The sequence below is a fragment of the Myotis davidii genome, unplaced genomic scaffold, assembly GCF_000327345.1.
Source record: "Myotis davidii unplaced genomic scaffold, ASM32734v1 scaffold913, whole genome shotgun sequence".
In the NCBI taxonomy this organism is placed as follows: domain Eukaryota; kingdom Metazoa; phylum Chordata; class Mammalia; order Chiroptera; family Vespertilionidae; genus Myotis; species Myotis davidii.
The window spans coordinates 53171-79293 of NW_006284344.1; the positions used below are offsets into that span (position 1 = coordinate 53171).

Sequence of the window (26123 nt, forward strand, 5' to 3'; positions counted from 1 at the left end):
AGCCATTCCCCCCCTGGGTGCGGGCTGTGACCGCCCGCCTCACTCCCCAGTCAGCTCTGCTCAGGACCTGCTCTACTTCAGGGAAGAAGATTTATGTATTATATGTGGCTATATTTCCTAAAGCACCTGTGTTTTTCTCTTTCTAAGCCAGGGTCCTGTCTGGATGACTTACGGGGAGGGGGATGTGTAAATCAGAACTTTTAATCTATTTGAAAGTGATTAAACTGTGTCTAATGCAAACTGCCTGCCTCCTCCTTCCCCCTTCCATTTCAAGAATCATCATGGGGTGTGAGTGTCTTTGTGTGGTAGGGTGGGATTGGGGTGGGGGTAGAAGGGGTTGCTAGTTACTACCCATACTTCCATTTTCTGGGGGACCCTTCAGTGGGAGAGATAGCTCCCAAACTCTCCATTGATTTCTACTACATTCTGGGCCAAAGTTCACCTTATTCTGGACTCTAAAGAAAGGGCTTTCAAGGCATTATACAAGGTTAGCAAGATGGGGAGGGTTGGGGGGTATATTCACTTAAGAGAGCAAGTTCTTTATTGAGATGTTGTGTTAATGCAGATGAATGCCGTTAATTGTAAATGAGTCTTGGTTATTAAAGGAGGCACATCAGCACCTCTCCTGGGAAATACTTCGTTAGTGATCTTTTACAAGTGATGGTATATATTTCATTTTAAGTGGTCTATAATCAAGACTCCTTGCCAATTCCTATCTTACTCTTTCCAGTTCATCAGAATGAATGAAATTTGGCTGCTTCCAGATTTTTCTCTATGTCTTTCTATTTTCCTTATACCAGGATTTGAGTTGAGAGGGAGGGAGGAAGGGAGAGAGAGAGAGAGAGAGAGAGAGAGAGAGAGAGAGAGAGACTCGGGCTCTTCTTTTCTCTTCTCTTCTCTTCCTCTACTTTACCATTCTCTTTCTGGCTCTCTCAGTCCTTATAGTTACATTTTAGTTAGTTCAAAATAACGCCAACCCTGGAGAGTTTGGAAGCTATTAGATATTTCCAGTTAACCTGCCACTCAGATGAATCTCTTTTTAGTAAGTTCTGAGCCCATCCTGTCTCAGCCCATCTTCTCTCCTGGATTAGGACGGATTTCTCTCCTCCCTTAACTTACCTCAACCACTCTTCTGCTGACCCTTATGTCAGTCAGAGGAGCTTTCTCTTTCTAAGGTGAAGGGTCAACATGGAAATCTCCTATCTCTTGTATGAAATAATATATTTTAGCTTTCTGCTTTTTCATGCTTCCTGCCCTCTTTCTTTACCTATATAAATCTTCTGTATTTAAGACCTTGGTCTGAAGATCTATTCCATCCGTACCATGCACCATCTGGGACTGTCCTTCATTTGAGTTCTGATCAGAGGGGAGATTGAAGAATTGGTCTTTTTAAATGGCTTGCATTCTTTCCCTCTCTTCCCTTCCTTTGCATTCCTTCAGTTTCCTATGCACCCCACTTCCCCATGTGAGGATGGTTGGTCCAGGTCCAAAAGCTTTGGGGGTTGGTGGGGTTTGGCTATTTGGGGCCATTTCTTCATGTCCATTTGGCTCTGGGGCCCTCCTTGCCCTAGCAGAAGGCATACGCTCTCCCTTTGCTTGTTTCCCCAGGGGCAAGTGGTGGGCTCTAATTCTATAGCAGCTAAATTCCATTCTTCCTGTGCTAACCTACCTGCCTTTATCCCAAGGGCCCTTTTCCTACTGACCAAATTGCTTTACCTTTTTGGGGAAAGAAAAAGTATTTTGTTTTTAAATCTATTTTCTAACTTAAATGCAATTTAATATGTAAATCTCTGCATTTGTGTGTGAACCTACAAATATGTATGTGTGGTGGTTTTTTCACTCTCTGGTATTTCTTAATAAAGAACCCTTTCTTTTCGGGGAAAGCCAATTAATGAAGAAGACTTGAATGGTTTTAGAAATACAGGGATGTGTGCTTCTTTGTGCTTCTGTCTCATTTCTTTACTTGTGCCTAGCATGAGTGGCTGGCCCCCTCCCCCACCTTTTGACCCTCTTCCTTTGAGAGGGCTTTCAGCCTAGTGGGGCAGAGAGAGGAGCCTGTCTAGTGTCTGGTACCCCTCTGGGACCACTTGGATTGGCTCAAGTGGTAACCTAGCAACCCCATCCCTCTCTCTGTGGCCTGGCCCTGTTAGTCCTTTTCTTCCAGCTCAGTTTATTTTATACTCCTGAGGCTGGGGCCAGGCTCGGCGGAATCACCAAGGGATCACAGTAAATAGTTTTTAAAAAATGATAATTTGTTCTTGTGCTTTGGTGCTATTAAAGAAGAGCAATGTTTCTAATAATTCAAAAAACATTTGTGTCAGTTTTGAGAATACATTTTATCCATCGCTTGCTGTTCTTAGGTGATAGGTTTTAGAAATAGTATCAAAGGCTAAAATTGTGACTCTTATTACCTTTAAAAGATGCAAGCCCACCTTGCAAAAAAGATAGTCATTGTAAATTTCATGTTTCAAATAAATATGAAAGGAGAATGGGAACTAAAAATCTGTATCTGTAAACTTTCAAATGGCATATAGAACATCAACGGAAGTGGAAAAACCTAGTGTAATTAACTGGGCCTAATTATTTTACAAATAAACACAAAACATGTTTTTACAGTTTTAATATATACAGTGAATTTCCAGGAATGCAACCATTGTGTAAATTCAGGGAAGATAGTACTTTATTTTGTTCAAAACTTTAATAACATTTGTCACTTTTGAAAATCGTGTCACCAATAGCAATGCCATTATGGATTTTTAAGTTGCCATTATAATGTACCTGTATTCATCTTCCTTTGTAGCAGTTGAATCCACAGGGATCTACATATATAAGTGGAAGCATCTGACTTCAAGTATAGTATTGCCCAGGCATTTACATATTGAAATACATATTATTTTATTATAAACTACTTTCCCTTTATTTCTCCTTTATATTATAATTAGTGTATTATACTGCTCTTCTGGAAATTATGTGTATATGCAGGTTATAATAACTATGAAATTTCTTTCAGGGTGGCAAAGGGTTTATTACAAAACATTGTATATATCCAGGGAGGTTTGGAGCTGACAGGGTTGAGAACCATTGGACTCTCAAATGTCCTGTTCTACTTCTAAATATTTGGAAAACTTAGAAAATAAACAAATCTCTTCCTCCCTTCATACCTGTAATGTGCTTTTTAATTTTAAAAGTAACTCATGTCCATTATTGAAAATTGAGAAAGTATAACCAAGTAAGATTTTAAAAAATCATCCATAACCTCATTACTAAGGTATAATAATCATTGTCAGTGTTTTGGTGTATTTCTTTGTAGTCCTTTTTGTGCATGCATACTTTTAAACATAACTGGAATTCAACTGTGAATATAGTTTTGCAATCCTGCTTTTTTAAATTAGCATTTTTCATATCATTAGAAATTATTTCTTCATGACTCCATAATATGTACATAACTCTTCCCCTATTATCAAGACATTTAAGAGTTTCCCATTTGTCATTATTATAAATAATGCCACAACGAGCTTTTTAAAAAAATCTGTGAACATATCTGTGATTATTTCCTTAGGATAGATTCCGAGGAGTGAAATTACTGAGTCAAAGGGAGTGTTCTTTGAAAGACTTTTGGCAAATATGGCTAAATTGCTTCACACAAAGGCTGTCCCAGTTTGTCCTGCCAAGTAGTGTCTCAGAGAGCTTGCTTCATGTCTCATTTAAACATTTAAACACATCTCATTTAAACACTCCATAATTTTATCATTGTAAACTGGTACCTCAGTATCACTTGATTTCTATTTCTTTTGTTAATGAGTTTAAACATTTTTCCACATCTACCTTTGCCTTCTTTCTTGCCATTTTTATGCTGTGACTTCGCTGTCCAAATCCCGTGTTTATTTTTCTTCTGGTATTAAATAATTTGCTACTCAGTTCATAAATTGTGAGTTTGATAGCTCACACTCCACCATGGGCCCGGAAATGAGGGGGCCATGATTTAGAAGTGGTTTTACAACTCTGGAACCTGGAGTAGAATTATTTCCCTGACATTCCATGCCTTTTCATTTCTTTTTAAAATATATTTTTTATTACTTTCAGAGAGGAAGGGGGAGGGAGAGAGAGAGAGAGAAACATCAATGATGAGAGAGAATCATTGATCAGCTCCTCTTGCACGCCCCACACTGGGTGTTGAGCCTGCAACCCGGGCATGTGCCCTCACCAGGCATCCAACCGTGACCTCCTGGTTCACAGGTCGACACGAGACCACTGAGCCACCTCAGCCAGGCTCTTTTTGTTGTTGTTAATCCTCACCTGAGGATATTTTCTTCCGTTGATTTTAGAGAAGTGGAAGAAAGGGAGGGAAGGAGAGAGAGAGAGAGAGAGAGAGAGAGAGACATCAATTGGTTGCCTACTACAGCTACATGATCAGGGCCTGGGGATTGAAGCTGCAACCCAGGTATGTGCCCTTGACTGGGAATTGAACCCTCGACTTTCAGTTCGTAGGCCGACACTCCAAACAATGAGAAACACTGGCCAGGGCCCCCTTCACTTTCTTCAAGCCTGCTGCCCCTGTCCATTTACAGCTATGTGGCTCTTTCAACATGACTAAAAGCATTGTACTTTTTTACTCAAACTCAGACATGATGATTATTTGCCATAAAACCCAGCATCTGTTGGATGATATCCCTGAAAGGAACATACTGATCATGTAGCGGTGCCACTTGCACTCACTCTCTCTCTCATCAAATTAAGTACTGATTTACCACAGGTCACATGGACAGCTACTGGTGGAGCTAAGACCAGAACCCCAGGTGCCCGGAATCCCTGTCAGAGAGCTTTCTGGCATAACCCAGGTACAGACAGATAAAGGGTTTTGAATAACTCCAAGTGTCACTTGACTGAAATGAGCCTTTCTTTCATTTAACATTCAATAAATACTTGTTGAAAACTGACCATGTGTTAGGGTTAACTTTAGGAGAAATTGCACTGCTGATCCCATTCTCTTGTGAGTTGAGAATCAGCAATGATTTTTAGAAGTTTTTTGGTGCCATTTTGGAATCATTTGACCAATGGTCTCTCCATTTTAGGCATACAGAGGGCTTACTATAAATACTCAAGCTGATATGGGGGTGGTTGTTGGGCTTTGTGTTAAACTTAAATCTCTTAACTTTCTCCCCACACCCCTGCACTTAGGTTGAACTGATGGTGGGGTTTCTTTAGCACAGGAAGTCAGGAAGTTGCCTTGTCGGTTCCCACAGTCAAGTTGGCTGTCCCTTTGTGAGGGCCACTGCCTGGGCTCTTTCTGACGCTATCCCTGGCAGGTCCCAGAGGCAATGGTATACAAATGCTATATTGGTAACTGTGAAGTTATAGGAAAAGGTGAAGCCTACATATCAAATGCTATAGAATTCCTTTATTTAGGGCCTTCCTAGAGGAGTATTGGCTGGGTCTAGAGGAGAGGCAGTTCCTTCCCACTTGATTGTGTTGTTGGCTGAATAGTATAGAATGAGGCTGAAGTTGTGTGAGAAGCTAAGGTAGCCTCTATTGTGAAGGAGGTGGGAGAGCCACTTCTTTTCCCCAGCTCGGAAACCTATCAGTGATGAGAGAGAATCATTGATAAGCTGCCTCCTGCACGCCCAACACTGGGGATCAAGCCTGCAACCGGGCATGTGCCCTGACCGGGAATGGAACCATAACCTCCTGGTTCATAGGTCAATGTTCAACCACTGAGCCACGCCGGCCAGATCATTCTTATTTTCAGAAATGTGTATGTATGTAATTACTCGAAGTCAGGTAACTAGTAAGTGGTGGAGCCAGGATTTGAAGACACTGTAGTTTAACTCCAAAACCTTTGCTCTTTGTCACTACACTAACCTAGGGGTCCAAGGTGAGATTGGCCTTGAAGGGAGTGAAATGCAGGTACAGGGTATTGTGGATGTAGGGGATCCATTCACTGAATGTTAATTTTATGGATATTTCATATACACTACTTTTCTCAATCTTCGTAACAACCCCTTGGTGCTAATATTGTTATTCCTACTTTATTGATGGGAAAAGTGAGACTCAAGGAGCTTAAGTGACTTGTCCAAGATGACCCAGCTAAGTGAGTAACAAAGCCAAGACTTGAACTCAAGTAGGCCCTAACTCCTAGCGGCTAAGCCTTACCTGCCCTAGAGGAGCTCCACTTGCTGTCCCCAGGCCCTGAAGGACTCAAGGGCAGAGGAAGAGCCCACTGCCCTCTTTAAAAAATATATTTTTTTATTGATTTCAGAGTGGAAAGGAGAGGGAGAGAGAGAGAGAAACATCAGTGACGAGAAGGAATCATTGACCAGCTGCCTCCTGCATGCCCTACACTGGGGATCCAGCCTACAACCTAGGCATGTGCCCTGACCCGGAATTGAACCATGACCTCTTGGTTCATAGGTTGATGCTCAACCATGGGCCCCCACTGCCCCTCTTGAACCAGCCCATCCCCCATCCTTCCAAGGGGAGCTAGAGTCTACAGCTGCCTGGGCCTCTGACATTCCAGGCTGGGGGTAGGAGTATAGGGTCTCTGTCTGTGAAGACTCAGCCTCTTGGACCCCAGATCTTGGTTTGTAGGGCTCAGGGAGCCACTTTCTGGATGTTCATGGGGTTGGACAGGAGGGTCCCGCAGCCCTGCCTGGAGGAAGAGCATTGGACCCTGGGCTGTAGCCCCACCCGACACTGTCTTTTTGGCCCCTCAGGTCTTGGCCTTCAGGCTACATTTCCTTGTTGCCCCTCTTCACCTGCATTAATTAGAGTCCTTTCAGCCTGTATTCAGCCTATAGGCCCTATAGCTCCTCCAGCCCCCTCCCCAGGGCAGAGGAGGAGTTCAAAACATACTTTTCTCAGCCTGACTTTTCTTTTTCTGATATTTTCCTTTCCCCAGCTTAGACTTAATAGTTAAGTGCTACCCAGGGTTTTAAAAGGGTTAGGATTATCCTTGGTGTGCCTGTGGTTTTAAAATGCTTTGGGCATTATTCACTTCCACTCCCCATCTTTCCAGAAGCCTGAGCCTAAGGCAGCAGGATAATGACGTTGCTCCTACCCCAAATTGGAGGCCAGAAACTTGGATGTATTGATTTATTTAGCTTCCCCCAAATTAAAATATTTTTCCGTTTTAAATATATATAAAAATAATAGATAAAAAAGGAAAAAAAATACTTTTGAAATGGAAATAAAGCAAGAATGTAGAAAGTGAACACTTCGCTCTGTTACTCCACCAATCGCACCTGGCTCACCTCACAAGATCATCACTAGTTACCATTTGATTCAGATCTTTCTGGTCTTAATTCTTGTGTATGTTTTTCTTTTTTTAAAATAAATCACCCTATAAATAATGTTTTAGCACTTACTTCTTCCCCATAACATAGCACAGACTTCTGTTACAGTAAGAACATTTGTATATTATTGAATAATTTAAAATATTAAACAATAAAAACATTACAAAGATTTTCCCTGTGTCAAATATTTTTTTACAATATCATGTTTAATGACTGCACGGTATTGCGTGAACGAACTATAATGTATCTAATTCCCCATTCGTGTTTTCAGTGTCTTACAGACAAAGCTATTGCAAATATCTTTGTCCATGTATCTGTGTGTACTTGTAAGAATTTCTGAGGATTGAATCCTTATAGGGGAATGGGTTAAAGGGTGTTAAAGGCACACTACCGAGGGTCAGATTGCCCTTTGGAGGGCTGGGGGGGCCTCTGAAAGCTGTTGGACTTCCTACTCAACCTCAACTTATCCGCTGCTCAGTTTTCCCTCTGTAAACTGGGAATGTGAAGGTACCTACCTTGGGGATACCATGATGATTATGAGAAAAAATGCAAAGCGCTTGATGCCTGGCAAATGTGTCAGTACTCACTAAATTACAGTCATTATTCAGTGCCTTTGGGGATTTTAGGTCATTTGGGCTCCTCCTTGCTTCTTCAGTGAAGATAATGCTTACAGTTTCCTGAGGCCCCCTGCCACTTACAGCAGTGGGGCAAGTGCAACTGAGAACAAAGCCTGGAAGCAGAGTGGCCTTGTCTCCCCTCTGGTGGCAGCTCTCACTCCAGTTTTTTATCTCTCATGGAGTTAATACTGACAGAAACAAAGGAATCCAGGGTCTTCGTCTCAGTTCCACCTCCCAAGAGATGATGTAGCTTCAGTGATCACAGGGTAGGCCCCAGGAAGAGGTGGCCTCAGAGGAAAGGCCCAGCTGAATTCAACGTTCCCCTTCCTGGACACTGGACAACCCCTAGTTCAGGCCCTTTATCATTGGAGTAGTGGTCTTCAAGTTTCTTGTTAAATGAAGAGTTCTAGGACAGCGGTTCTCAACCTGTGGGTCGCGACCCCTTTGGGGGTCAAACGACTCTCACAGGGGTCGCCTAAGACCATTGGAAAACACATATATAATTACATATTGTTTTTGTGATTAATCACTATGCTTTAATTACATTCAATTTGTAACAATGAAATTGGGGGTCACCACAACATGAGGAACTGTACTAAAGGGTCGCGGCATTAGGAAGGTTGAGAACCACTGTTCTAGGAAGATACTCCCAACTCTCAGACCCCAGCAAAGGACCGTAGCCCTGGGAGCCTGAGATGGGAGGGAGGGGCTGGTTAGCAGGAAGGGCAGAGTCAGCTAGACCTTCAAAATGGAGCTTTAGGTCTGCAGGGAAGGGACAAATGTCCCTGAAAGGACAATGGAGGACATTTTGCTGAGTCCAGTTTTGAAGGAAACTGGTGTGTTCCCCCAACCCTCTCTCCAAAAGAAAGATAACTGGAGTTCTAGCCAGTTTGGCTCAGTGGATAGAGGGTCGGTCGGCCCGTGGACTAACGGGTCCTGGGTTGGATTCTGTTCAAGGGCAGGTACCTTGGTTGCAGGCTGGAGCCCCAGCCTTGGTTGGGGCACATGCGGGAGGCAACCAATTGATGTTCCTCTCTCTTGGTCTCTCCCCGTCCCTTCCACTCTAAAAATCAATGGAAAAATATCCTGGGGTGAGGATTAACAGAACAACAACAACAAAAAGAAAGATAATGAGATGGTAATTTCATTCTACTTATGTTTATTGTTGCCAACCTATCTCCCCTCACCCCCCTCATATTTACACTAATCCCTTTCCCACACAAGCTAGCTTTACCGAAGTTCCTGGTAGTAGGTTCAGAAGTGTGTCCATTAAGCCAGCAGTCCTAGATATAGTAGGCACTGTTTGTACCTGAGCCAGTTTAGCCCTGGGAAAGGGTTTCTCTGGAATTCAGAGCACAGATTCGGTACTGGGGTCAAGGGAGCCCCCCCCCCCTCCACCGTAGATATTATCCCTCCCCTTCAGGAGCTCAGGGCACATCAAAACCTTTAACAAGCAAAGTGGGGTAATGGATTCCCCAATGTCAAGTTTGTGCTTTCCTGGCTTGTAAGGACCCACACAAGAGGCCAAGTCAGGGTCGGCACCTGCATCTGGCTTCTGAGGGACCATTTTATCTTTGGAAGCCAGGTCTGGCCATCTGCCATCATCCTGGGGGCCAGGAGTGGAAAGGGAGAGTGCACACACTATAAGGTATGGGCATTGTTTTAAGCTGGAGTAAGTTGCAGCGTGGCCTGAGTTATGTGGGGAGGTATAGAATTGATGAGCGGGAGCAGGCATTTCATTTGGGAGCCTGAGGTCCCCCAGCCTCCTTCGTAAGCCCCATTGGTATCTTGGGCCACAGGTAACAGGAGAGCAGACATTTATTGTCACAGAATGTCCGAATTGGCAAGGCCCTCAGCGTCTATCCATTCTAATGCCAGCCAGTCCTAGACCCAAATTGGGGAAGGCACTTGATTCGAGTCACATAGTGATTTAGTGGCTAAACCTCACAGGAAGTTAAGGAGAAGGAAAGTAGAAAAGGTACATGTTGCTCTCTTCAAACCTTATTGGGGACAATCTGGATTTCTCCGTGATCAATTAGAGCCCTTTTAAATGGCTAACTTCCTTAGGGTCCTGAGACAGACCTGAAATACTTGGTCTCTTTTCAGAAACAGTGCGACAGCGGAAGGTGCTGTGGGAGTGAGGAGGATTTGGAAGCTTTGTTGCTGAGGGACATGAGTGAGGTGACCCCTCGGTGCCCCACTTGCTGTAGCCGTGGCCAGAGTGGGCTGTACTGTCAGTAGCTGGTGGAGAGAGGGGGCCAGGCAGGTGTGGTGTGTCCTCAGTAGCTCCTTATCCACTCCAGCCAAGCCTGCAGGCCCTGGACAGCTGCCGCGGCCCTCGGTGCCAAGGGGGAGGGGAGGGGAGCAGGGCCAGGCTAGGCGCCAGTCCTCTAGCCCGGGCCACCTCTGGAGGCCGGGCCCATCCCTGTTGAATGTGCTGCTCAGGCCCAGCCTTGGCCCGCCACCACCTGCGCTCAAGGTGCCCCGGCCAGGGAGAGGCCCTGCAGCTGCTCCTCAGCGCCCACCAGCTCTGCCTCATCACGCCCGCTCTCTGAGCCCTCGAAGCAGCCTGAGTCACGTGGGATGTCCACCTTGGGGTCTGACAGGGTGTGCACTGCTGGTTCCTGGCTGCTGTCGCCACCTTCTTCTGCCTCCTCGCTGCCGGCTGCCAGGGACAAGGGTGGGCGATGGAATATGGGGCCTTGGGCCTTGGAAGGGAGTGGATCAGAAGCCCCAGGGAGCCCTGCGTGGGAGTAGGGGCCCTGGGGGTAGGAACACTGTAGGCAGTCTCTCCCTCTGGGCACCTGTCACCATCTCTGCCCTTCTTGTAGTTTACAGGCTCAAGAACTTAAACTTCTCAGCACTAAGCCAGGAGGCCCGAAACCTGCCTCTGTCATTGCCCAGCTTTGAGGCCTTGAGTACTTGCCTTACCTTCTCTGGCCTTAAGTCTCCCCTGGGATTCCAAAGGGAGTGGGGCCCGATCATCCCTAAAACCCCTTCTCCCCACAAACTTTGCCTGAGACTGGGATTAAACTGTGGAAAGGAGCCCAGCCAGCATGGCTAAGTGGTTGAGCATCAACCTATGAGCCAGGAGGTCATGGCACATGCCAGGTTGTGGGCTTGATCCCCAGTGGACATGCAGGAGGCAGCCAATCAATGAGTCTCTCTCATCATCGGTGTTTCTGTCTCTCCCTTTCCCTTCCTCTCATATCAATAAAAATATTTTAAAAAATAAAAAATAAGACATAAAATAAGTGTGGAAAGTGCCTTCCCATCCACTGCACAGGGCCCTGGGGCAGAGGCCTCCCCTCTTTGGACCGCCAGTGGCGTCCCACCCAGCTCCAAAGCCCACTCACTGTCGTAGTCCAGCAGCAGCTCGGCTGCAGTGAGCAGCTTGGCCCGGTGCTGTGGGTCTGTGATGTTCAGCTCATTGAGGTGTGTTTCTCGCAGCTCTTTGAAGTCCTCCAGTGTCTGGTAGCCATTGAGCAGCAGGGTGGACGTGTGCTCCTGTGGGCAGATGCAGGCCACCAGCTAGGCTGCTTACAAGCCCCCCAATCCTTCCCTCCCCACTTAGCTGATGTGCCCTGGCCACCATCCCTGGGATAAGGGCACCTCGTTTGATCCTAGCCACTAATGCAGGCCCAAGGTCAGACCTCCAGGCCAATGCGCTCCAGCAGCTCATGCAGAGTTTTGGGCTTGGGCCTCTTGCCCTTGCTCTGTCGGCGGCTGGGGCGGGCAGGCCCCACAGCCTCTTCAGGCAACACATCCACGTAGATGAACTTGAAAGAGCCCAGCCTGCCATTGAGCAAGCCCAGCCATGTGCCCACAGGTGGCTTTTCAATGATCTGGATCACATCACCTTTCTGTGGGAGAAGAACAGAGTGGATTAGGAGAGAGGCCAGGGCCGTCCCGTGGCTTCCGCTGACACTGTCCTACCCTGACTCAGTCCAGCCCCATCTATGTGTGCAGCCTGGGACCTGGATGCCAATCTTACCTGTAGTTTCAGTGAGTCGTGGTCATAGGGGCTGGGAGTGAAGTCGGTGTGGACTCGGGCCCGGCCACAGAAGGGCCCTGTGTACTGGGGGGCAGGTGGCTCCTCTCCAAAGCTGCCAGAGCCTGGGCTGGGACTGCAGAGCTCACTGCCTGCAGGATATGAGGCAGGGAGGAGAGTCACCTTTGTCCCAGGACAGCTGGGGCTGCGCTCAGCAGGTGTCTTGCAGGGAGTCTGTCTAGAAGTCCCAGGGCTACACGGTGGGGGGAAAAGCTAGGTGCTGGTTAGTTTCACACTATGGCAGAGATTCTGGCCCATCCCCTGGGCCACCCTGCAGGAGCACAGCTTCACTTCTGAGGCTTTAGACATGAGAATAGCTGACCACAGGAGAAACGGCTCAGAGTCCAAAGAACAGGCAAATTGGCAGGCCTCTAGAGACCAATTGGGCCAACACCCCACTAAACAGATGAGGAATACTGAGGCCAAACAGGCCAAGTGACCTGCCCATCTCATCTTATAATTGGCAGCACTGGGTCTATTATGCTCTAGGTCTCCTGATTCCCATTCTAGTGCTCCTTCCACCCAGGAAGCCACACCCTTCATTAATATTTAACTTGCTTAATAAAACTCAGTGTCCAGTTACCTGGAAACTCAGATGGGATCTTTCTCTCAAGGAAGAACAAGATGAAGCTTATTTTAAATGCCTTTCAGTACAGGGGAGGGGGGACAGGTCAGGCAGGTCTGGGGAACCAGAGAAAGAACAGGTAACTTGGAACTAGCCTGAGGGGTAGGAAAGGCAGTGTCTCTGAAGGTTTGCAGCCCAGAGGACTCAGTCTCTTTTAGGCAGAGCTGTCAGAATCTCCTGCCTAGCCCCATGGACATCTAGAAGATGCCAAATGGTGCCCTAAGTTCAGCAATCCAAGGTCTGGGGTCCAAGAGGCTGAATTTCACAGCTGGAGGCTCTATACCCCCACACCAGCCTGGGATGAGAGAGGCCCAGGCAGCTGGAGCCTCTAGCTCTGCTTAGAAGGGTGGGGGTGGGCTGGTTCAAGAGGGAAAGGGAGCCCTAGCCGGTTTGGCTCAATGGATAGAGCGTCGGCCTGCAGACTGAAGGGTCTCAGGTTTGATTCCAGATTCCAGTCAAGAGCATGTGCTCAGGTTACAGGCTCCAACCCAGTGCAGGGTGTGCAAGAGGCAGCCCATCAAGGACTCTTTCTCATCATCATTGATGCTTCCATCTCTCTCTCCCTCTCCCTTCCTCTCTGAAATCAACAAAAATGTATTTTAAATAAAAGAAGGCAAGGGGGGCTTTCCTCTGCCCTTGAGTTCTCCAGGGCTTGGGGACAGCAAACGGAGCTCCTTTAGGGCACAACCGACTTCAAGACTGGGTCACCCTGAGCAAGTCATTGAACCTTCCTGAGCCTCAGTTTTCACATCAATAAAGTGGGGATAATAATAACACTGGCCCCATGAAGTCGTAAAGATTTAACATGAAGCGGGCTGGGAAAGTTCCCAGCAGGTAAGCCATAAAGGTTCATTTCTCTTAGCCCCTCCCAGGCAATGGTCCCTAACCTAATCCTTTTCTCCAGACTCGACAGATGTCCCTGTACCTCCCCTACTTACCAGTGGATGTCTGGCGGCTGAGTGCTGGCAGCTCACGCTCCTCTTGCTCAGAAAATGACAGTGCCATCTTCTCAGGGCCAGGACTGTCCAGGCTGCAGTCTGGAGATGTCGGGGAGGCTGAGCCCTCCTCCAGAGTGTCTGCCTGCAGGGGAAGGGAGACAGGAAGCCCTGAGCAGTCTCTGTTGGGGTGCACGTGGGGCAGCCCAGGTGCAGAGGAAATAGGCTTGGGCTTGACAGAGAACTGGGCCCTGGCTGGATCCTCAGCTTACAGGCGGCATGGCACTCTTGGAGCCCTAGCTTCTTCTTTTGTAAGGTGGGAATGAAAAGTCCTTGCCCTGCCCATCTCACAGAATGAGGCCCTGTGAATGTACTCTGTCCATTTAAAGTGCCATTGTAGCCCTAGCTGGTTTGGCTCAGTGGATAGAGCGTTGGCCTGCGAACTGTAGGGGCCCAGGTTCGATTCCCAGTCAGGGCACATGCCTGGGTTATAGGCTTGATCCCCAGTAAGGGGTGTGCAGGAGGCAGCCAATTGATGATTCTCTCTCATCATTGATGTTTCTATCTCTCTCTCCCTCTCCATTCCTCTCTGAAATCAATAAAAATGTATTAAAAAAATAAAGTACACATACAAAGAAGGCTGGTGCCAGAGCTTGGACTCCGAGATGTCACTGGGACATAGTCATGCAGACAGTAATGCTGAAGAGTTACTACCTTTGACTGTGCTCCCTTGTGCCAAGCACATCTGTCATTTCATTCAATCCTCACTTGAGGATAAGTGCTTGATTGTCCCAAGTTTTCAGATGAGAATGGAGGAACATTCCCAAGGCCAGGCCCCAGGCCCCATTCAAGTCCACCTGACTCCAAAGCACCCCTCGCCTCACCATACCTCAGTGCAGAGGGAACTCCTCCTTTATGCGTAGAGGTCATCAATTCCTGTGTTGTTAATATTCCCCACCATGGCCAATGTCATGCTACCACAGTGAAGTCACTGACCAAGCAGCACATTATCATCATAGGCTATTTCCTTCACACAGAGATTACAGGTGCAAATAATTTCAGGGGTATAGAGAACAATGAAAGGGAGTCCAAGAATTAGGAAGGGATCAGTTTTGAGCATTGACTGTAGTCCCTTTGTTTTTAATATCATTTATTTAATTCTTAGTTTATATCATTTAATTTTCAATAATGTTATGTTTCATGCAAAATTCCTGAAAATTTGGCCAGCTACTTTCCTGAGCTGGTATAAGCCAGTACTAGTTTACTTCAGAACATGCCAGACTCACTGTGTGACTTCAGCTGCTTGGCTGTGACTGCCCTACAGATGTCTGTCATACCCTCTCTCCTTGGGCTAAAGCCAGCCTTCTCCAATTTTCTCTCATAGGGGCCCCTCTTTGAATCAAGCCTTCCCAATCCCAGATGCCCACTCTCCTCAGGCTTGCCTCCTCAGGAAGCTCCTGTTACCCCAACTTTCATCCCTCATTACACCCTAACCCTGTTCCCTCTGGACCATAGTGCCTTGTCCATGGCTGAGTGAGCTCTCCTCCCATGTGACCTTTCTTCTCATATTTAATGGAGACTTCAGACATGGTATCTGAGCAGTGGCTGTCAAGGTAGCCATGCTCATACCTTGTCAGAGTGGGACCTGTCCCCACCCCTCCCCTGGATCCCGGGCCTCACCATTTCCTCTGACAGGGCCTTCACCATCATCTTGCCCATCTTCCTGTTCATGGTTCGGGAAATCACAGCCCTCCACTTCTTCCCAAGCTTTTTGCCACTTTTCCCAGCATCCTCTGGGGTAGGGACACCTGAGTCATCTTCTGGAATCTGTGACAAAAGGAAGTCCAGGAACCTTGGTGACTGCCTGTGTCCAGGATTTAGGGATAGAAGGAGCCTTCCGGCCCCAGCAGAGGATAGAGGGGTGGGAATGGGAAGTTCTTGTCCCCTTCCCTCTTAGTTTCAGTCCTGTCCTCAGCCCTATTAATTTGATAGTTAATTTGTAACTGAAAAGGATGCAGGTGAGTTCTTGGGCCCAGGATTTTGGTGGGTGGGAGAGGTGGACCTTCTGTATTTAAGCAGACTTTGCCTCAACAATCCTAAAATCTCCTCTTTCCCAGACAAGTATCACATGATCTCACCCATATGTGGAAACTAATGGACAAAATAAACTGATGAACAAAACAGACCCAGTGACACAGAGGCATGGAACAGACCATTGAATCTCAGAGGGAAGGTAGTGGTGGGTGGGTGGGAAGAGATCAACCAAAGAACTTGTATGCGTATATGCATAACCCATGGACACAGACAATAGGCTGATGGAGGCCTGGGGTGGGGGTGGAGGCAGGAATAGACTAGAAGGGGTCAAGGGGGGAAAAAAGGGGACATATGTAATACGTTCAACAATAAAGATTTAATTTAAAAAACTCCTCTTTTCCCTCCTCCCTCCCTTTCTCCCTTCCAGCCACTCCCTTGCCCAGGGCCTGCAGCCAGCCTCCCAACTCCAAGGAAGCTCTGAAACTTACATTATCATCCAGATTAAATTCCTTCTCGCTCACCACTGGGGAGCTGGGTTTGGATTTGGCAAAATCTTTGAAACTGCTGGAGCGCTGCAGTGAGAGCTGGAAGAAGCAGAGGTGTTGCAATCAGTGGTGCTAAAATGGCTGTAAGGAGCTGTTCCCATTCCCAACACACATGCACACACCCCAGGGCTGAACAGAGCCACATGTGCCCTGAGGTCCCAGCGTTATTGAGGTAAAACACCAAGATGACTTTGGAGATACCTGGCTTCATCCTGTTTCACAGCAGAGAATGGCCTCTAATACCTGCCCCAGAGCAAGCTCCTGACGTCAAGAGCCTCAGTTAGGCCTCAGATGAAGGCCGCATTTCCACCAATACCTGAAGTTTGGTCCCCAGAACCCTGACATGAAAGACTAAATGAATCAAAGACATATTTTCTACTAGACATACCTTGGCAAGAACAATAGCGTCGCATTTATGTAACAGAGCAAACCCTCCCAAGCCCCACAGCCTGGCCTCCGGGCTCTGGGCCAGCTCCAAGAATAGTCTCCTGTCACGGTGACAGCAGTAAGCACATTAGGGCCCCCACCCTGGTGAATCTGTCCCAAGAAGAGCAAAACACTCCCCCCAGGAGTCCGTAAGACGTGGCATTAGGTTTTCTGGAAAATCACATTAGAAGCTGTCAGAGCCCTAACCGGTTTGGCTGGGTGGATAGTGTCAGCCTGCAGAACAAAGGGTCCTGGGTTTGATTCTGGTCAAGGGCAGGTACCGGTTGCAGGCTCCTCAGTTCCTGGTTGGGGAGAGTGCAGGAGGCAACCAATCGATGTGTTTCTCTCACATGGCTATCTCTCTCTGTCTTCCCCTCTCTCTTCCACTCTCCCTAAAAGATCAATGGAAAAATATCCTCTGGAGAGGATTAACAACAACAACAAAAAAGAAGCCATCAGAGAAGGTGCCCACAGATTTGAGACACAAATGACTGGCAGTCATTGAGTAAAAGAAAGCTGCCATTTTCTTTCTTCACCCCACCTTTTAATCTGAGCCACTAATGTGATGACATGACTACTGCTGACAGGTGCTGGGCTTTGGACTTTTCAGCCTGACCTATTGTTTGTGCTGATGAGACTGTTTTCAGGAAATGAGCTTTCTTAACTGTGTATGTGTGCACATGCCAAGACGGCCACGGGAACCAGGGCCAGACAGGTAATGAGGGCAGGCTTTCAACACAAGAAGCAGAGGCTGAGCCTGAATCAAGATCAACAGTCAAGACTACAGATACACACAGGAACCATGGTTCACAGATGGCCAGACAGATAGAGCGGGATAGACTGCAGACACCGGAGATAAGGCCTTGCGGAACCAAAGTTCCAAACCCGCACAAAGCTGAAAGTTTCACATCCTCTTTCCTAAGAAAGGGGTTCCAGTGACAACCTCTTAGGGCAGGGGCAATGTCACCTGCCCCCCGAGACACACACACACACACACACACACACACACACACACACACAACTGGCCCCAGCTCTCCAGGACTGCAGTGGAGCACTTCTGTTCTCTTGGTGGGTCTTGACCCAAGGCGAGTCAGCAATCAGGGTCAGGGGCCACACTGTTCTAGAGGTTGCAACAAGCTAGCTGACCAGAAACTGGGTCAGCAGTCAGGCCAAGTCGCTAGCCACTGGAACCACAAGGGCCTCCTGGGTGGGGCATCTGCAGCCTCCCAGGAAACCTCTTCCATGCTATGTTAGGGAGCCAGAAAAGGGGTCCACGAGTGGGGAAGGGCAAGCATGACTGTGGGGTGGCTGCTCTGGTTCCCATGTATCCCTTCTATCCTCCTTCATTGCTTTTCCCCACCCGATATTCTTTCCTCCTTTTCTCCCTTTCTTTCCCCTTCTCTCTGCTCTCCGTTGATTTCCTCCTCTTGTATAGCTAGGATGCAGCTGCCCGGATGACTTCCTCCTCTTACTGCTTGGAAAAGAGGGAACAGAGAGAGGGTGGGCAACAGAGTGGGCTGCTATTTATAGGTCAATGGGGCCTAGCGTGAACTTCTCTCCATCACCTCTTGGCCTGGTCTGCAGACCAGGAGGCTGAGAGTCGCCCCAGAAGCCCCAGGGACTGGCAAGCCTGGAAAGCAAGCAGGAGGGCAGGCATGGGGCCAGAAGTGAGCTTTGTTGGGGCAGAGTAAACTCACTGCCAGGCCTCCCTCTAATCGCAGTTCTTTCCTTTTCCTGTCATTAATCTGCAGTCAGGGGGCTGGGAAGGGAGCCTTTGGCTCCTGGGACCTTGTTTCAGGGCCCCTCCAGCCCAGCTTTAGCCAAAAGCAGAGGAAACTATCAAAAAGGACTGTGGGGGTGGTGCTTGGACTTGGGTGCTGCTGGTAGATCCTCAGCCCAGGAGCATGGAAAAGGCTGTACAGTTCTTCAGGTGACTAAGGGTGGGGGCCGACCAGAGTGGCCGATCTCCAATCTTGGGAGAAGCCCCAAATATCCTGAATGTCTTGGGGTGTCTCTGAAGTGACACAAAGATATGAACTGATATCCTTGAGCCTCTGGATTTTCTGCTTGTCCTCCATTTGGGGGGAGGCCTCCCTGGGGGTCCTGCCCAGGGGGTGGTAGAACCGAGCATTATTTTTCATGTTTAAGGGTAATTCGTGGACCTCTTAGAAAGAAGTATTTATCTGGTGTCAGGTGTCGCTCGCTGAGTTCAACTTTGGGATGTGTGATCTTCAGCGAGTTCTTTAACCCCCCTGAACCCCAGTCTCCTCACTTGGTGTCAGCAGGCAAAGGTTCACATCTTGGTTCTGCCACTGACCAGCTATGTAAAGCTGGGTGAGTTCCTCACATTTCTGGGCTTCTGTCTCCTCATGGGTGAAATGAAGACAAGAGCACCTACCTCACTGTGTTGCTGTGAGGATGAAGGGAGTGAGTGCCTGACACAGCCACCCCTCAGCAGATGTCCAAATGTCTGTGTATGGCTTAGCTTTTCCTCTGACCCACCTCCAGGCTCTCACCAGGCATTTCCTACCAGGAACACTCCACCCTTCACTCTGTCAACCGAAGTTTCTCCCTTCCTTCAAAATCCGATTTAACTGGAAACAACCCACAGGCTCATCAACTGTGGAATGGATACATGAGCCTGGCCCGCGTAGCTCAATGGTTGAGCGTCGACCTATGAACCAGGGGATCATGGTTTGATTCCCAGTCATGGCACATGCCCAGGTTGTGGGCTCTATTCTTAGTGTGGGGTGCGCAGGAGGCAGCTGATCAATGGTTCTCTCTCATCTTTGGTGTTTCTATTTCTCTCTCTCCCTCTCTCTTCCTCTATGAAATCAATAAAAAATATATTTGAAAAATTTAAAAAAAAAGAATGGATACATGAGTAGTGGCAGTCACACGAGGCACTAGGACATGGTGATGAGCTTTGTACAGCTCTCCCCAACAACATGGATGACTCCCAGACACACTTTGAGCAGAAGGGTCCGGCCACCAGAGTATACTATATGGTTCCTCATATAGAAAATTCAATGCCTGCCAAAACTTATCTATGCTGTTGGAAGTCAGGCTAGTGGCTACCCTTGGAGAAAGAGGGCATGTAGTGACTGGCAGAGGCATGACAGAAACTGCTGGAGTGTTGCAAGTGTTCTGTTTCTTTTTTTATTTTTTTAAAAAATATATTTTATTCATTTTTTTACAGAGAGGAAGGGAGAATGAGAAAGAGATAGAAACATCAGTGATGAGAGAGGATCACCGATCGATCGGCCGCCTCCTGGAGGCTCCCTACTGGGAATCAAGCCTGCAACCTGGGCATGTGCCCTTGGCTGGAATCTAACCTGGGACCTTTCATTCTGCAGGCTGACACTCTAGCCACCGAGCCAAACCAGCTAGGGCAAGTGTTCTGTTTCTTGATCTGGGTACTGCTTCCATGGGGATATTCATTATGGAAATTCATTGAGTGGTACACTTATGATTTATGCACTTCTTTGTGCAAATATTATAAATAGATTTTTCAAATCCAGTTTTAAAGGCAGTATCCCCTGCAGGAAGCCTCCCTTGATCACCCTCTCAGGACCTCACAGCGCCATCTTCTTACCTTGCTTCCTAAGCAAGCTTGGCTTTCCCCACCTAGGTATCTCCACAGCTATGCTCTCAGCTCATTCCTGTACCAGTCACATACCTAGCACCCTCTGAGCTCTAGGCACCAGGCCATGTGTGCATGGGAATCCAGTAACCAGGGCTTAAATACCTCCCCTGTGCCTGGCATCCTGTCAAGTGCTTCATGTGTACCAGCTCATTCCAACCTCACCACAGCCCTGTTTTACATACCCACTTCCTAGCTCAGGAGGCTGAGACTCAGAGAAACAAAATACACTAGACAGTTACACAGAAAGAGCAGGGGTTTGAACCTATGTCTATGACTCTGGAAACTGCATGTTGCTGCACTCAGAGCTCACAGTCACACACACACACACACACACACACACACACACACACACACACACGAAATGAATTTAGTGCAATGGCTACTTCAGGTGGCATTTGGAGGGAGCAACAGGGAGAGCAGGTGGGAGTATGTAAGAGGAAGGGCTCAGGAGGGTTTCATAGAGGAGGAGGCAGATTTGAACTAGGCCATGTAGGGGAGCCAGGATTTTTCCAGGAGTTGCTGGGAAAGGTTTAAACAATTGTGAGAGTTACAGACATTCCAGTGTGGCGATGGAATGGTAGGTATGTCAATGCACGTGATGGGAGGTAGAGCAGAAAGGGCTATGGAAAACCCTTGCCAGCTATGCCAAGGAACTGTGGGCAATGTGGAGCCACTGAAAATACAAAATGCATGCTGGTAGGCATGTCCTGCTAGAGGTGTTTCATAGGAAGGGAGACATAAGGATGTAGTGTGCTGGGATTGGGAGAGAGAGGAGCAGGGAGAGACTGGAAGGAGGGAACATGTGGACACTAGAATTCATCTCCATTTCCCTTGGTAGGAGGTTTGGGGTGTGGTGGAAAGTAGGGGTGCGATCCCAGCACAAACTTCAGTCCACTTCCTATACCCTAACAGATAGAGAGAGGGAGAGGGAGAGGGAGAGGGAGAGAGAGAGAGAGAGAGAGACCTCACTAGAGGCAAAAATCTGCCAAGTGCCATGTCCCCACCCCCAACTCAGGGGCCTCCTCAATCCTTCATTATGAACAATAGGTGCCACATCCTGACCCCACCATCCTAGAGGGCCTGCTCCTGCCTCTGCTGCCTGGAAAGTCCCACAATCAGTAGTTATCTGGTTCTGCCCTGCAGAGTTCTCTTAACCATGTGTTCAGTCTTTCATTCTCATCACATTCTTTTGAAATCAGTAGCAGACAAGAGAGTAGGAGAAATGGTTAACATTCTGAGACTGACTAATCTTGGTTTGGATTTCTGCTTTGTAGCTTACTAGCTGGGTGACCTTGGGTAAATCTCTGAGTCTTGGGCCTAAAATAGGGATAAAGATAATATTTGCCCCTAACTCAGAAGGTGTCATGAGAAGCCGAGGAGCTAAGAGATGGGTGGAGTGCACAGCACAGTGCTTGGTACTGGATCCTCATGAGCTCTCACTCAGTGCTGGCTCTTGATGCTATTAAGTCTTGTTTTCTCCACTTTAGGGCTGGGACCCAGGCTTGTTCTTCTTTGCCGTGTGCTCCCCACCCCCACCCATGCTGACAGCATGAAACACCTCGTATGCACATGCGCACACTCAACAAAGCACTCTCACATTTATTGTCTCAGGTGATCCATGTAACTTCCTGAGGTGGACAGATCAGGAGCTATCCCCCTTTTCAGAGATGAGGAAACTGAGGCCCAAAGAAAGTCAATGAACTGTCCAAGGTCCTACAGCTAGAACTTGGTAGGATTCCAACTCTGCTCTCCTGTCCCCTGCACAGCACTTTCTCAATTTGGCAGGCCCGGGAGGAGGAGCAGAGGTAGGAGAGAGAAGACTTGCTTGCTTTTGTGCTTTTTCCTCCACCATGCCATTTTACTCTCTGAGGGGAAGGGACTTACTCAAGGTCACAGTGCTGGATCCAGCCACTGCCTCCAGACCCAGGGAAGATCCTGTCTTCACCTTCTGGAAGCATACTTTGGCTTTTCTAAGGGTACTTCCAAGGTTTGAGGCTTGAAGAGTCGCATTGAAGGCTGGCCCAGGCTCTGGCTAGCAGTGGCTTTGCCTGGACCACCTTCCCCTAGAGGACCACATGGGACTTACTTCTCCTGGGAAAGGCCTGGAGAAAATTCCAGAGACCCAGTGGCCAAACACAGAATTGGGATAATGTAAGTGAGGAAAGAAAATGGGAAATCTGGCTTCTGTGTGTGCCTTGCACCTCTGCCTGAGGCAGCGCAGTGTCCTAGTGTTAAAATGTCAGCTCTTTCTCAGACTCTTTGCTGCAGCTCAGCTACCCTGTGGTTTGGGGCCCAGCAGTGTCTCGAGCAGTCTCGGCTTCCCATCCCCATTAGGCAAAGAGCAAGGGGAAGCAGACCGCTCGCTAAAGACAGACAGTCAATGGCAAGTCTTGCTAGGTCCAGTGCTGTGCAGAGCTTGAACAGGCAGGTGACAGAGCCTGTGAGAAAACTCATAAATCTCATGCCACCCCCACCTCCATTGCAACCTTACAGAAGCAACTGGGGTGAGGAGAATATAGGCGGAAGTGGCAGCCACCCCAGGAGCTGAGATGGGGCAGGATGCACACACCAGTGATCTGAAGCTCAGCCTTGGGCTACGAGGTGCTCACCTGACCAGGGGGCTCCCTGGTCTGAGCTCCGGGGAAACAGAGAGGGACTGGAGGCCCTGGACCTTGGCCTGCAGCTAGGCCTGGACCTCTTGGACCTGGTTCAGGCCTGCTTTGAGATTGTTTTAGGGTTCTGCTGGATATGTGGGATGTACTTGCCGATTGCCTGGGAAAATCCTATAATCAAATCAAAGAATTAAGTCTAGAAATCCTCAAATCCAACTAGAGAAGCTTAGATCTGGCAGAGCCTTCGAGGGATCTTCCAGATTGGCTTTAGCTCCAGGAATATGAATACCTCAGTTGTCCGTGGCAGCTGCTTTTATTCCTGGCCTCTAAAATCTCTCCGTCAGATTGTTCCTCCTCAACCCCCACTCCTACTCCCCATCTCACCAGCTTCATTTTTCATTCTTAACAAATTTCTCTCTAGTGGGCCAGGGGAGCTACAACAGAACTGAACCAAGTGAGCAGAATCTGGCTACAACCGAAGAGTGGGGTCCTAGGAGCATCATGGCTCAAATGGGGTGGCCCAGCAGGACCCTTTGATTGAGATGGCTCTTAAGAGGCCATGCTCATACAGAAATGGTGGCAGGACCAGTGTAGGGGAGAGACAATTAAGTACAGTCTTCGGATTCAACTTGAGAATTGCATTTTGTGATTCTCAAATTCTAGTCTAGGATTCTAGCCCTTAAAATCAGGTCTCTATCCCATCATTATAGGATTAAATTCTATAACTCCAGACTTCTACAAGTCTATTCTGTAACTCCATATCTCTGGAATTCTGTAAGTCTCTTTAGTATTTCTGTTATTCTAGTAACCTCTGGGTTCCTGTCCCATTGCTCTCGGGAGCCCTTGTGTACAGAATCAAGGTATGGCTTTTGGTCCTCCCACTTCTATGAGTCCAGGGGCTGGATTATGAGAGCAGAGGGAAGGAAGAAGTGAGTTCCCAGAGATGCTCCTCACCTTTTTCTTCTGAGTGGGCTCCTTTTCACTAGCGTTGGATGGCTTGCGGCGCAACATGGTCCTCTGCCCTGCTGACACTCCTTCCCTACTCTCCTAGGTGTCGAGATGTGGTGGCCTCTTGCTCAGCCTCGCCAGCACTGTCCAGGGGGCACAGCATGGACCGAACCTCGGGCTGCCACTCTGACTGCTGCAGTAGCTGCTTGGGGGTGAGGGCCATGGACACCCGGCAGCAGCAGCATACAGGAAACCCTACCACGTGACCTGCTCTTACAGCAATCGCAGCCCCTGTCGGCCCCTAGGGAGGAAGGAAGTCCTAGCTTCAGTCTCTAGAGATTCTGATGCAGACGGCTCTTGGGTTGAACAAGCAGAGAAAAGTCCCTACCTTGCCATCTCATGTCAATCATCCTTCTGCTCCATCCCCCCCAGAGGTGGCCAATCAACATGACATTATATGACTTACTCAGGCTTCTTATCTCTTTGACCAGAATCCAGAAACCAGAATTTGGACCATCTCTTTGCCTGTTGGGCCAATGCTCCTGGCCATCTTGCATCACAGTCACCACTTCTATCACTACCACTACTATTGCCCCTACAACCATCACCCCTGTAGCCATCCTCTCTGCCATCAGCACACCTACAACCATCATCACAATGGCAACCACCCTTGCAGTCAACACCCTCAGCCATCACCCATATAGTTATCATCATTGCCGCTTTCACCATTATAATCATCATCCTCACAACTGTCACCCTTACAGACATTAGAGTCAGTATCCCCACAACATTCTTACAACCATCATCCCTACAGCCATCACTCCTACAACAATCACCTCTGCAGTCATCCCTACAACTGCATCAGCATGGCTATAGCCATCATTGCTAGAACTACCTATAGTCAATACCCTTCAGCCACCTTCCTATATCTGCCTTATCACTGTCACTATGACCTCACAGCCATTACCCCTACAGACACTATTGCTACAGCTGGTCACCCCCACTGATGCCCTCACCCTTACAAACATCACTCCTAGAGTCATCAACTCTACAACCCTTACCTCTCAGTTACCACCCTAAGCCTACAGTCCTCACTAGAGCTGTCACACCTTACCTGTGGGTTGCCAACAATGAAAATACATCCTGCATGTAAGATATTTACATTACGATTTATAACAGTAGCAAAATTAGGGTTACGAAGTAGTAATGAAAATAATTTTATGGTTGGGAACTGTATTAAAGGGTTGCAGCATTAGGAAGGTTGAGAACCATGCAAGTAAAAACCCTCTGGCCATCACCTATATATTTATCACCACAAAAGCCATCACCATGAAAAAGAAAAGCATTTGCAGGCAACTCCACACCATCAGCAAATGTCCCATGCTCAACAAGCATTCCTCAATACTATTTGGAAGGATTTTTTTTTTCTGTTTTTGAGCATTTAACTACCTGTGTGTGTGAGCGTGTTTGCTTGTGCTTAAAAAAAAAATCACACTGCTCAGAAAGCAGATCAGTGGCTGGGGGTAAAGAGGGGAAGGACTTTTTTGGGGTGATGAATATGTTTGCTATGTTGGTTGTGGTGATGGCTTTATGCATATACACAGCCTCAACTCAAATCATACACTTTAAAAATGTGCAGTTTGCTTGGCTGGTGTGGCTCTGTGGTTGAGCATTGATCTATGAACCAGGAGGCCACAGTTAGATTCCCAATCAGGGCACATACCTGGATTGTGGGCTCAATCTTCAGTGTGGGGCATGCAGGAGGCAGCTGACCAATGTTTCTCTCTTATCATTAATGCTTCTCTCTCTCCCTTCCTCTCTGAAAGCAACAAAAATATAGTTTTAAAAATGTGTTTATTGTAGGTCAATTATACCTAAGTAAAACTGCTTTAATATATTTTTATTTTGTTTTTATCATTTATTGGTTAATATTAATATATATATTTTAATATATATTTTATTGATTTTCAGTCCGCAGGCCGACGCTCTATCCAGTGAGCCAAACTGGTCAGGGCAATATTTTAAAAAAATTAAAGTCACACTTCACAAACTGTGTTGGTATCTGCTTGTGACACTGAACATAGTATCATTAAGATTTTCTCACACTATGAAATATTTTTCAACTACGTGATTTTAATGGCTGCCAAGCAGCTCATTGTGTGGCTGTACCATGATTATTTCACTGGGTCCTTACTGATGATCTTAGGCTGGCTTAATTATATATATATATATATTCTTCATTGCACATCTTTAAGGTAAATATTCACAATCACGATTTTCCCCTTAGGATAGATTGCCAGAAGGGGAATCCTGAAGTAAAAGGTATACATCTTTTTTTAAAAAATTTATTCATTGAAAGGTATACATCTTTTAAAGCTCTGCACTGTAGCACTTG

At 47.4% G+C, this 26123-nt stretch overlaps 1 protein-coding gene across 1 annotated transcript; it reads right to left on the bottom strand.

The window, feature by feature from the left end:
• Positions 1-9048: 9048 nt before the first annotated feature.
• On the bottom strand, positions 9049-24116 carry SASH3 (SAM and SH3 domain containing 3). Its single transcript, XM_006754642.2, has 8 exons — positions 23735-24116; positions 16040-16135; positions 15198-15344; positions 13521-13662; positions 11901-12049; positions 11560-11769; positions 11263-11413; positions 9049-10571 (listed from the first exon to the last, which is right to left on the bottom strand). Exons 1-8 carry the CDS (start codon positions 23789-23791, stop codon positions 10381-10383), a joined length of 1143 nt encoding a protein of 380 aa, XP_006754705.1. The 5' UTR covers positions 23792-24116; the 3' UTR covers positions 9049-10380.
• Positions 24117-26123: the final 2007 nt, after the last annotated feature.